Source organism: Artemia sp. Qi Xiang Cuo, chromosome 1, assembly GCF_049724085.1.
Source record: "Artemia sp. Qi Xiang Cuo chromosome 1, ASM4972408v1, whole genome shotgun sequence".
Taxonomy (NCBI): Eukaryota; Metazoa; Arthropoda; class Branchiopoda; order Anostraca; family Artemiidae; genus Artemia; species Artemia sp. Qi Xiang Cuo.
The window spans coordinates 19811120-19824375 of record NC_142794.1 but is presented as its reverse complement, the minus strand read 5'-3'; the positions used below and the strand labels follow the sequence as shown (position 1 = coordinate 19824375).

Here is a 13256-nt window from a genome sequence, read left to right as displayed (position 1 = left end):
ACATACTGGATCTTATTATTAAATAATCTTTATGACTACTCGTTTTGACGAGAGTATGATTCTTCCTCGCTATTTTTATTGCAGGAATTGGAATGATTTATCGAAAATTACTCGTTACAATACTTATTCCAGTATAGGTACAACCTAGTAGCATCTATTTTCATCATCCCTCAACCAACGATGAGTACTCACCATAAATTACAGGCAACGAAGTGCATCCAGTGCATTATTGAACTATATAAACACATCAATCCTGAGAACCCCGTCAACCAGCGCAAGAGATAAGTACAAAATTGTCATCATTGATAACCCATATGGACGCGTGCATCCTATAACTGTAAAATTATAGTATCCAATGAACTAAATTTCTTTACGTGTCGCAGATTTACGTGTTGAATTTCTTTCTATCATTCTTTAGGATCCCTCCTATTACATCTATCAAATGCGATTACTTCCTATCTCTGTTATCCCATAAATGTTACGAGATAACTTCTGAAAAATGGACCAGGTAACCAACCACTGAATTACAGAAACCAAAATTAACCTCAGTGACTAACCCCTCAGTGACAATATGCTCCTCCCACAAGTTAAAGACGATACGTTGAAGGAGTCATCAAAGTTTGATGTCGACCCATTCCAAATCCAAACACTAATTCCCCTGTGATTAACCAAGGAATCACCGCAGAAGCTAATAAAATAATCCTAATATAATAATATAATAAATATAATAATCCCATAAATAGCATTAGATAAAGACTTGCATATTTCAATCAATATGATTATTATTACACTGTAAATATCTTAAAATAGTGATAGTATAGCCCCAACCACATAAAACATTTCCCATGATAATGTTTAAAAGGTTGAAAGTGTAGAAGCTATGACTGTTAGATGTAGAAAAAAAAATCTTTAGTATAGTAGCTAGGCTGTAACCATAGATAATCTTAGTCCGGTGGAGGAACATTAGAAAAGGATATATAATAAAATAAGAAAAGTAATACAGAAATTTTTTTAGCACTCCTGATTAAGCTTAAATAAAAGTATAAAATAATACAATGTCAATTAAAATTATGTAGTACAAATAGTAAATAAATCGCGAATATTTCTAAAACCCAAGGGCAAGCAAATCCTAATGACGGAACGTCCTTAAATAATGGGAAGGGTAATATGTACCGTGAATAATATGTGATATATTTAAAATACAAAAAAATAAAATTCTTTCCTTCTAAGGATACTTCCGATAAATGCCTCGTGGCATTCCAGACGTTTTGAAGTGTGGAAAAGCTACCGGTCGAATTACGGCACTAATTAAGGAAGACGGTTTTGAAGTTCGCGAAAATACTTGGCAATAAAAAATCACAAGATACAAAGTTCACAGGAAGTTTTAAGTTATCATAGAAGTATGAAATGTCTAATCATCAAAATATTGAAAATAAATTATTGTATGGGCAGTTAGCATAATGAGTTTAGTTTGTAAGCATAATGGCCAAGTAGCGGCCCCTCCACAGGAGTTGGGCCAATCGTGAAATAGCTCTTAGCGCGCAGAATCAAGACTAGTGTGATATAGTGAAGAAAAGTGTTTTTTGCGTAAATTGTTGATTGTCTCTATTGTTATTATTATAGGCATTGTGATGACAGATATTATGTTTCTACCATTCTGCGAGCAATTATAAAATTGTTATTCTGACTGAAGTGAATCCTTACTCATATACGAAAAATGTTGTCCACCTGAAATATAAGTCTCAATAAATCTAATACTTTTCTATTTATGTTGTTTTACTTATATGCCTGTTATGTTATCGCAAAGTAGATAACTAGTTCAATTGTCTCCGTTGGAAACGCTCCTAAGGGATCTGATAATCCTACAAAGTTTGATTACGCTCCTGGATTGACGGCTCCCAAGCCTAATTAATCACCTCACAAGGAAATTCAAACCTAGTACTTTAATCCATTTTTTATTTTCTTCCATAGGAAGTGGCGCGGTCACCCATTTATCCTACTGCCCATTACAAGTGGTGTAATCTTTAGCGGCGCAAGTTTAAAATAGTAACAGCGTAATAAAATAAGTATAAAATACTTAATGGTACGAGTGGCGCGTTCCTTTCCATCCCCCATTACAGTTGGCGCAGTCATAAGCTGCACAGGGCTGACAACCATTGAAACTCACGAACCAACAAAATTCCCCCAGTACAAGTGGCGCAGCCGGTAGGTACCCCATAAAATTCCCATGGCAGAACTGGCAGTATCTGAAGATAATTCAGCAAATTCCCCCGGCAGAACTGGCGCGGTCGGTCTTCATTGCCACAGGATTTCTAAATCATTATATTATACGATGCATATTTAAATATTATTTCAGCAAACATTTCATACTCTTTTCCAAAGCGAAAAGAGGGAGGGCCGAGAAAGTGCTGTAAACTTAAAAGTGTTCAAAGCTAGAAGAGGGTAAAAACCACAGCTTGTGTTCCAGATAATTTCAAAAAAAGTGTTCCGGATAATTTCAAAAATCTAGATGGGTTAATTTATAGTCTAGTCACGAGTATTTGACCGGAATGGGCGATAAACATTCAAATCCCCCCTCCCCCGTCACATAACAAAGAAAATATTATTCTGCATAACTGGCGTGTTCATCTAACTACGAAAAGACTTTAATTTGACATAAAGTCAGAAATTAATTTGACATAAAGAGCCCTGGGACCAAGATTAAAAATATAAGCGATTGGACATATTAAGGAAATAGGAAAAAAGGACTCATGTTTCGACTTTGATCTGAAAAATCAAATGCTTTTAGTAAGATTTCTCCAATATACCATTTCCTGGTATAGGAAAACTATCATTGGTTCAACACCACATCCCGTCAAACAGCGATAGGACGATATTTTATTCCCCAATCCTTGATCCCACCTTATGGTCCCTATCCTAATACGATCACAATTCAAAGTAGGGAGAACCAATTTTTAATCATTTTATATAAAACTGGTCAACTATAGGCATATTTTATATGCATTAGGCACAAGGTGTTGCAAAATGCCCAACATGAATGATATAAAATTAAATTTGTTTCAGTTAACTTAGATATGCAGTAGCGGTTGACATACTAACTAAAAGCATTTTTGTCCATGTTAGAAAACAGATTTAGCAGAATTTAAACTCTATTAATCTCATGTAAAAACGAATCGAAGTATTTATCAGCATTATTAAAAAAATCTGGATGCATCAGGCACATACATGAAGACTTGTTTCGAAGGGAACCCATAATTTCAGTTGTAAAACAAAAGGCAACAATCCATGAAAAAACCTAGTTATGGTGGAAAATCGTAAGTCTTCAAGTTGTGGGGGGGGGAGAGTCTAAGCCCCCTCCCAGTCCCGTTAACACATACAAGCGAGATATAGTTGTGATCTGAAAAAAAAATTTTTTTGGTAGACAAAAATACCGAGGTTTTATCTGTCCGATAGAAATTTTTCATATTCAATAATGCTAGATCTAACGAACGTTAAGATTGCAGACAATACTCAGCCAACCAAAATACTATCCTTAATACATACATTGATGTACATTTTAGGTCAATAATTCTTTGTGAAATATAACTGAAAATGCGAAAACCAGACTTGGCTCAAAGGGTTTTTAGCTAGTTTAGATATTGATGTGCCAATCAACTGGCAAAAAATTGGTCACTTTCTTGTTTTGTTACATATTTTAAAGAATATCCTTCTTTAGTTTTTTTTTATAGGTAATGCTAAAGTTCGAGTTTTGTCCCAATTCTTTAAGAATGACACCTGAATCACAAAGGCCGTTAAATTACAATAAATGGCTCTTTCAAAAGTACTAAAGAAAACTTTGGAGTAAAGATCGAGCTATTGACGAGAGGATATACACCTCATATACGTAATAGTTTCTGTTCGCTTTAAGTTGTAATGTTGCTCCTTACTTTCATTTGAAAAAAGTTGTTTTTTTAAATTTAATTTCTGATTGTTTTTTAAATAATGCTGGAATATTCGGATTCCTCTCCATGGAAAATTCCCTTCCCCCATGAAAAATTTCTCCTTGGAAAGATCCCCCTACGTAAACCCCCCCCCCACTATAAAATCCCACATGAAAACAATACTATATGTAAACAATGGGCAAAGTTCATAGCTTGAAGCCTGCCTTCGGGGACTGTGGGGAATTAAGTCATCCACAAAGACATAGTTATTAGGTTTTCGACTATGCTTAACAAAATGGCTATCTCAAAGTTTTGATCAAGTGGCTTAGGGGAAAACATAAGCGTAGGAGGGGGGCCAGATACCCTCCAATATTTTTGGTTACTTAGAAAAGGCACTAGAACTTTTAATTTCTGATCAAGTGATCCCTCTCTCGATCTTCTACGATCACTGGTTTGATATGACAACTCCTGAAAAAAAAACACGCATCTGTGATCTTTCACTTAGAAAGGGCACTAGAACTTTTAATTTCTGATCAAGTGAGCCCTCTCTCGATCTTCTATGATCACTGGTTTGATATGACAACCACTGAAGAAAAAAAAAACAAAAAAAACACGGATCTGTGATCTTTCTCCTAACAGAAAAATGCAAAATTCCACATTTTTGTACATAGGAGCTTCAAACCCCTGCAGTAGGGTTCTCTGGTAGGCTGAATCTGTTAGTGATTTTCATTAAGATTACTTAATGTTTTTGGGGTTTTTACCCCTTTTTTCAAGAATTGGGCAAATTTTCTCAGGCTCTTGACTTTTGATGGGCACCATTAAACTTGATGAATCTCATATATTTTGAATAAGCATCAAAATTCGATTGTTTTGATGTATCTATTGTTATCATGACTCTGTTTCTTGGAGTTTCGGTTACTATTGAGCCGCATCGTTCCTTACTTACAGTTCGCTACCACGAACTGTTTGATAATATTGTAAAATTAGGGGGGGGGGATGAAATAAGTGTAGAGACCGTCAGAAGCACATTCTGGAATATATTGTGTCAAAAAATATGTCCTAGATAATGGCGAAACTGTGTTTTTCTCTCCCAAATTTTTACGAAACGGATTTACCAGTAAGGTTGAACCACATGAGCTCAAATAGTATGAAGGCAAGAAAAAAAGTCGTGCTAATAGTAACCGCAACCCCCAAAATGAGAGTTATAACAAAGATACATAGATCCAAAGAATTAAATTTTAATGGTGGTCTGAAATATGTCAATTTCTTCAGTTTAAAGTTTACCACCAAAAGTTAAAAACCTGAGAAAAGTTGACAATTTTCGTAAAAGGAGTAAAACACCCCAAATAAGGAGTGATCTTGCTGAAAACTATACCATCAGATTCAGAATATCAGAAAATCCCTTTGCAGCAGTATCAAGCCCTTATCAATAAAAACACAATTTTTTTTTGTTCAGACGAAATGTCATGGATTCGTTATTATTTTATTTTTCCCCATGGTTGATAGTATTGTAACCAATCATAACCAATGGTACTAAAGGGGGCTGACGAGGTGGCAGCCGGTCTCATATAAGAAACTATTTATGTCCGTTTTAAGTTCTAGTGTCATATAACTTTTGTTTGAGTTTTTTCTAATAGGTGAGAATCAAGATGAAAATGAACTTCTAACATCTATTCCATAGAAAATTAAAAAAGAAACTTAGACAAATGAAGTAATAGGTTATCCAGTTATCCTTCAAAGTAAAAAAAAATGCTTGGGGGACATAATTATTAAACTCTCTCAACTTCTAAACAAGGAATAAATATGACAGTGCACTTTAAAAGATCCAACACTAATGAAACCAAATATCATGCTGATTAGCAATGAACAAACTCAAAAAACAAGAAAACCAGCTAGGATATAGGACTTTCAGAGAGTAATATTCAGAAAGATAAAATGTACACAGCTTTCCAAAATGTAACGTCATATTCACCAATCCGGCCGCAGCTACCGATTTTCTAAAAAAGAACCCAAAGGTTAAAACTTTGCCACTTCTTGCAGTAAACCGAAATAGGGCACTGCGTATTTTAAAAGTAGACAATAAGGAGAACAAAGCGGAAGGAGGGATAAATCAAAACAAAAGAATTTTGAACAAAAAGGAGACTAAGAACGATGAAAAAAAAAATATAAAATTACAATTGAACTTCTTAAGCCAAATTCAGAACTTAAGTCAGCAAATAGCACAATCACGCTTTAATTAAAATAAATTCTTCAACATTTTTTCTTGCTTATTGTCACTTATTTCTCGTGATTTTCCTCTTTCAAATTTACGTTGTCTTTGGTTTCTTTTTTTAGCTCTAATTTTGTTTTAAACTTGTCTATTACGTTAGAAGTGAGGGTGCCTTGCTGCTTATGAAGGTGAAATATTGTGTTTCTCTGCACTTTACTAGTCTAGTTTTCAGTTGATTTTTTCTTATTTATAAATTTTACTTATAAGTTTTGTCAATATTCAGTTTCTCTTACACAAAGACAGATGCAAAACTGCAGAAAAACGCAAAATTGCCATGATATAAGCCCTTATTCTTAATCACGCAGTAATTAGCAAGCATTCCATAGGAAAAATTAGAAAATGGAAATTCAATCCAATTTTCTTTTCGTTTTTAAAAACAAAAGTATGATGGTGAAGTCGTATTAGGAATTGAATTTTTTCTCTTTTGAACGTGATTCATAAGAATCCTAGAACTTTTTTATTATTCCCGGTTCCAATTCTAATTATTCATCCCACCATAACCAAAATATTATGCAAAGGATTGGATCCTACTGTATGCTAAAATTGGAGAGTGGTTTCGGCTAATTAGAAAAATACGTGCAAATTGACCCTTCAAAGACCAAATCAAAGTCCACCTTTTAAACTGTAAGAGATTTTGGAGTAAAAGCACGTGATTGACCCCTGAATTTGCCCTTCAGAAGGATATTCTTTAAAATATGTAACAAAACAAGACAATTTTGCCAGTTGGTTGGCACATCAATATCTAAACTAGCTAAAAATACTATTTTTAGGTTCTCGCGATGTTCTTTTATGTACTTAACCAGTCTGGCTTCTCAACAAGCCAATATAGATTAAGATTGGACTCGGGTTGGACTCAAAATAAACAAACTGGTAGAGGGTCAGATCAAAAGATTCTGATCCGCCATAATCAGTAACATTACTAAGAAACCATACCTTATGGCAGACGTTAAAGTCACGTGTAGAAGTCGCGTGTAGAATGGTGGTTGATTTGAAGAGTTTTTCATCGACGTAGTCGAGAAAACCTGAGATTTAAACGTTTATACTTTTGTAAAGTATTTAACATCAATTCGAGAAGCATTTCCGGGTATCTCCTTTCTTAGTTAGTTGGGCATTTATGCGTCAACGATAGCGGTCCAGGGGGGAGCTCTTGGGACTAAAAGCTAGTCGAGGGAAAGGGGTCGTTCCCAGGACTAGAGCTTCCGTTCCAGGACAGTTACATTCTTCGCTCATTTCTAAAGGGAGTCCATCTCTCGCCTTCGTCTTAGCTAGTTTTTCTTGTGCTACCTTATTTTCTCTATGTGTATTCTCACGTTATTTAATAAAGACCATGTACCAACGTTTATCATCTATCTTTGGAATTTACGTAAACCATTACATCTGCCAATTATAAAAGGGCATATAGAAAGGACTAAATAGAGGTTTACAGAGTGGTGGCAAGCGGTTAAGACTAGTGGAGCATATACCACTAGATGAAAACCTCCAAGTGATACTTGAGTGACCGTTATATGTACTTACGATATCTTACGCTAAATACTGGCAACATATTGAAGAGCTATTTCGCCCGCTACCAAAATTGCTTGTGATATTGAGCCGCAAATACTACAAAAGACTGATAAAAAGACATCGAAATGTTACGACGTATTGAACTTTTTTCTATTCAAAGCGCCTTCTTGAGAAACACTTTCTTTTAAATGAACATTTTGAAATAGGCTGTTACACAATGCCTAATATGGATTTCCTCGCGATAGCTTCTACATGCTAATTCAAATTTCTACAACTGAGAGTCTCCGGTTCATTTCTACCTTCACCTAGCCATTCTACGTTTGGTGTTTTTTTTACATGATTTTATACAGTCGACGTGTGATATACATTTGACAGTTTCCAACCAAAATTTAACATTTTGAATTCGATAATCGAAAATTAATTCTCATTTGTGACTACATTTGACGCTAGTGATTTGATTGAAACCAACTACAATTGGATCTGGAAAGGACTATCTTTCGTAAGTGATTTACCACGATTAAACAACCCAGTAAATTTTATTATACCCTTGCTGTTAGAAGTGAAGTTATTGCCCAAAATTTAGCGTCCGTAATTAAAGAACGGTGTTTAAAACAAATATTTAAATTTTTAGAATAACTGCTTTTCAAATTTTAATCTCTATATGTCAGTTTTTATTCCTATTCTCGATCCGGCGGAAACTGGATATAACAAAAAGGTTGCTTTTGATTTTGTAAAACAGTGGAGGGGAAATGGCATATTGCCACCTCTTTTATTTGACTCAAATGATCCTGATTTCGATCAAGATGAACTTTATGATTACCTTCAAAAGATCAAGATATGGGTCCCAACAAACCCTCCAACTCCCCTGAGCACCACCCCAATTAATCCTCCAATAGAACAGCCTCAACAGTCCCAAGTAATAGGATCGGTAATTGACCCATTTTTTTAGTAATAACGCCACTCACAAAGTCAGAAAGTGGAAAAATAATTAAGTTTGTTACAAAATTTGTTACAAAGTTACAAAAATTGAGTTTGTTGCAAAGTAAAAAAAAAATTTCAGTTGTTGTTAAATTGGTCTGATTCAAAAGCTTTGCGCCATTTTTGGCCCATGGTTTGTTTCGCTCCTTTTTTTTGGGAATCTAGATCCCACGATTATAAATTTGTCAAGTTTAAAAGGTGGATTACTTGTAGTATATACCCCAGGCAAAATAGTAGGCAAAATGGTTGCAGAGTTTGTAGGCGTGGCTCAATTTAAGGAAAAGGGTATATCTATTCTATAGAAGGATGCAAAGATTAGGAAGGTCATTTAGGGTGTCCTTAGAAGCCAGGGATGATGGTGTAGTTCTTGGAAGATTTGCTCTAAATTTATTCAAGGAGTGGATCAGACCGTCCTACAAACAGTATTTGTTAGAGAATAGTGTAGAATTTTTTTTTGTTTAGGTGATGCGTATAAGGTTGCAATACAATATGAACAGATAGAACAGATAGTGGAGAAAGGAGACACGTCTTCTTTTTCCGATGAATTTCTTTCTGCGCTGACGAGGGTGAAATTTGGACTCAATGATAATGAGAAGGCACTGCGAGATGGTACTGAGTCCTCGCAGGGCGGTTTGGCTATCCAGGAAAAGGGAGCTGGTTTTGAGGTCCCGTGTGAGGGTAATGATGCCTCAATTGATGTTTTTTTGTTGGTCACTGCAAGATGTTACTGATTCAACGCAGGGTGGTTTGGCTAAACAGGAAAAGGGAGCGGGGTTTAACGTCCCGTGGGATGGTACAGATGCCTCACGGGCGGTTTTTTTTGGTTGCAATGCGAGATGGTAGTGATTCCTCGCAGGGCGGTTTGGCTACCCAAGAAAAGGGAGCTGGTTTTAAGGTCCCGTGGGATGGTACTGATGCCTCACGGGATGTTTTTTTTTGTTGCACTGCGAGATGGTACTGATTCCTCGCAGGGCGGTTTGGCTACCCAGGAAAAGGGAGCTGGTTTTAAGGTCCCGTGGGATGGTACTGATGCCTCACGGGATGGTTTTTTTGTTGCACTGCGAGATGTTACTGATGCCTCGCAGGGCCGTTTGGCTACCCAGGGAGAGGGAGCTGGTTGTAATATCTCGAGAGATGAGGTTGATGCCTCACGGGATGGTTTTAATGCGTAGCGCTAATAGTTATGTAGAGATATCAACAGTAGTACTGCCATTTGTCGAACCACAAGTTAGTAGAGAAAAACCAAATAGGTCTAAACCGAGACGTTCCGCAGCAATAAAACCCCGAGGATTTTATTGGGAATAACATCTTAACGTCATTGCTGCATGGTATGATTTTTAGAGTTTCTGCAATTTCATTTATTTGTCGCTGGTATTTTCAGGATTAATTAGCCTTTCCCGGTCATTCCTTTTGCCCTAATTCAAATTTTATACATAATCCCAACTTTCCTTGTCCTCATCAAATTCAGGGATATGGGGAACAAGTCTATTTTAAAGTATACAAAGAAAAATGAAGTGTTAAAATATCCAGTTTCCGACTACTGTTGTTAGTGTGGTTCGTTTATACTATGTAAGTTTTTACTTATGCAAGTATTGTGTAATGTTTGTATTATGTAATTGTTTACTAGTTCATGCTGTAAAATGTTAGTAGGCGAGAAGTGAATAATTTGGGAAGGGAATATTTTGAATTCAATTAAAGTTTGGGGGTTTAATGAGAAGGGGATAAGCCAAATTTGGGAAATTAAACTTAAAACAGGGGGAGAATCTGTAAAGTATTTAACATCAATTCGAGAAGCATTTCCGGGTATCTCCTTTCTTAGTTAGTTGGGCATTTATGCGTCAACGATAGCGGTCCAGGGGGAGCTCTTGGGACTAAAAGCTAGTCGTGGGAAAGGGGTCGTTCCCAGGGCTGGAACTTCCGTTCCAGGAAAGTTACATTCTTTGCTCATTTCTAAAAGCAGTCCATCGTCCGCCTTCGTCTTATCTAATTGTTCTTGTGCTACCTTATTTCCTCTATGTGTATTCTCACGTTATTTAATAAAGACCATGTACCAACGTTTATCGTCTATCTTTGGAATTTACGTAAACCATTACATCTGCCAATATAAAAGGGCATATAGAAAGAACTTAAATAGAAGTTTACACTGTAATTCGGAGAATTAATTAAAGGCTCCAATGACAGATGTTTTCGGAAGGTTCGCCACGATCTTGCGTTCCTGTCCTCATAAGTTGCAACGGTGAGACAAGGTAACGGTTTTGCAGGTGAATATCAACGCGTGCTCTACCTTAGGTGGTCCTGTCTCAGCTTTCCCAAAGGATTATGTGTCCCTACATGTTACACCCAATCCACAGCATTGGAAATACGTTTCTTTAGGAAGAGTCAAGTTACCATTAATTACTAAATTTTGCAGCAACAACCACATTCAGGCTCTGTAGGCGAGGTCACTAGCCTACTAACGTAGCCAATTGAAGCAAACCACAGCGGTATGTAAATCTCCCTTATCTCTAGATGAAAGTAAAATAAAAGGAAAGCTGGACGCTAGGTCATTTTTGGAGGTTTGTCTTATCGTTGCTTCGTGCGAATAACACTTGTCTCTGGAGTTGTCTAATTTCCCAACACATATGAAAAGGAACAAACAAGTTTAAACAAGTCACGGCTTCTACTCCTCAACTATAGCCTATATTTTCATTGCTACACAGAAGCTTGCACCCCATGTCCATTATTTGCGCTTTCCATTTCCATCTGCATTCCAAGTCCATAAGCGCAGAAAGGTGGGAAAATGGATTTGTGCACAGCATTGGAAATACGTTTCCTTAGGAAGAGTCAAGTTACCATTAATTACTAAATTTTGCAGCAACAACCACATTCAGGCTCTGTAGGCGAGGTCACTAGCCTACTAACGTAGCCAATTGAAGCAAACCACAGCGGTATGTAAATCTCCCTTATCTCTAGATGAAAGTAAAATAAAAGGAAAGCTGGACGCTAGGTCATTTTTGAAGGTTTGTCTTATCGTTGCTTCGTGCGAATAACACTTGTCTCTGGAGTTGTCTAATTTCCCAACACATATGAAAAGGAACAAACAAGTTTAAACAAGTCACGGCTTCTACTCCTCAACTATAGCCTATATTTTCATTGCTACACAGAAGCTTGCACCCCATGTCCATTATTTGCGCTTTCCATTTCCATCTGCATTCCAAGTCCATAAGCGCAGAAAGGTGGGAAAATGGATTTGTGCTGTCATTGTGCAGGAGCCCGTCCACCAAAAGAGCGGTATTTAAATAGGGAGAATGTTTTCAAGAATGAATCAAGGAACCATTAAGAGGTTGATTTTTTGCACCCCTCAAAAAAAGATTAAAATACAATGTTTAGCCACAAGAAAACAAGCGCAAAATATAATATAAATGTATATATAACGCAAAACGTCGTATCCATCTCATTAGTTACTGAACAATTCTACCATTGCTGCCAATCGGATATGTGGTGGTTGTACACCTGCTTGCGCATTGCCATGCTCTTTCTATGTTATTTAGTCAGTATTCAGGTCTACAGTTTAAATTAAAAAAGATGGATATTGTTTCATAACACTGTAATATATTCTGTAGAATTGAAGAGCCAAAAATTACCTATGCAATAAGTGTTACTTTATTCTATGCAACATTTTTAAGTAAAGAGCAAAATCTAATTTTTGCATTACAAATTGAAGAAAAGAAAATTCGCATATATATATATATATATATATATATATATATATATATATATATATATATATATATATATATATATATATATATATATATATATATATATATATATATATATATATATATATATATATATATATATGTATATTTTGTAATTCACTTGCTTTTACCATGCATATCACTCTCACTGACACTTTACCACCTGTGATACAACTCATGCAGTATTTGAAGTTAATGTAAAACTAGAATTTTTTCCTCTCGGGTTATTATCGTTGAATTAGCGTTGAATTTTTCTTTGGGATAGAAATTCAGCATCCAAAAAAAAAATATTCCAGGCCAAAATTTGGACTGAAGGAACTTGAGACTAAAGGTAGGGGGCGGGGGTCTAAAGACAGAAAATGAAATGCTACCGAAACTGAGAAGAAATACCTGCAACTTCATGCAAACAACATTCTGGTTCGGACCATTTTCAAAAAAACTGTCCAGTTGCTTTCTTAAAACGTCACATTCCATCTCTAGAAAAAGATTTCTTTTCCGAAGGGCCAGAAAAACTTTTGAAACACTGTCTTTTGAAGCCTCGTTCCCAGAACTGACAACAACACCAGCTGTCAAGGAGGGAGATCCAACTTCTTCCTCTTCTTCTTCAGGCTCTGAAATGTGTTCAGTTTGATTTATGTTTGATCACAGTAAGATTTTGATACAAGCTTACTGACTTACCAGATGGAATTACCTTTTTTCTAACACTTATCTGTCGCAACTGAAAACATATTCGTCCCAACATATCCTAAATATTTTGCAGCCGGAAGTTGGATTATCAATTCATTTGCAAATTTTACTAAATCCCTGTATTATCTATTTCATGTAGTGTGTCGCCATATGGACCAG

General features: G+C 36.0%; 1 protein-coding gene across 1 annotated transcript in view; it reads right to left on the bottom strand.

Moving 5' to 3' along the window:
• The window catches only part of LOC148956090 (unconventional myosin-Va-like), a 63403-nt gene that overhangs the window by 39788 nt on the left and 10359 nt on the right, over positions 1-13256 (bottom strand). Inside the window, exon 2 of the mRNA XM_089089132.1 lies at positions 12801-13021. Coding sequence (XP_088945258.1) covers positions 12801-13021 — 221 coding nt within the window. The remainder of the gene's footprint in view (positions 1-12800; positions 13022-13256) is intronic.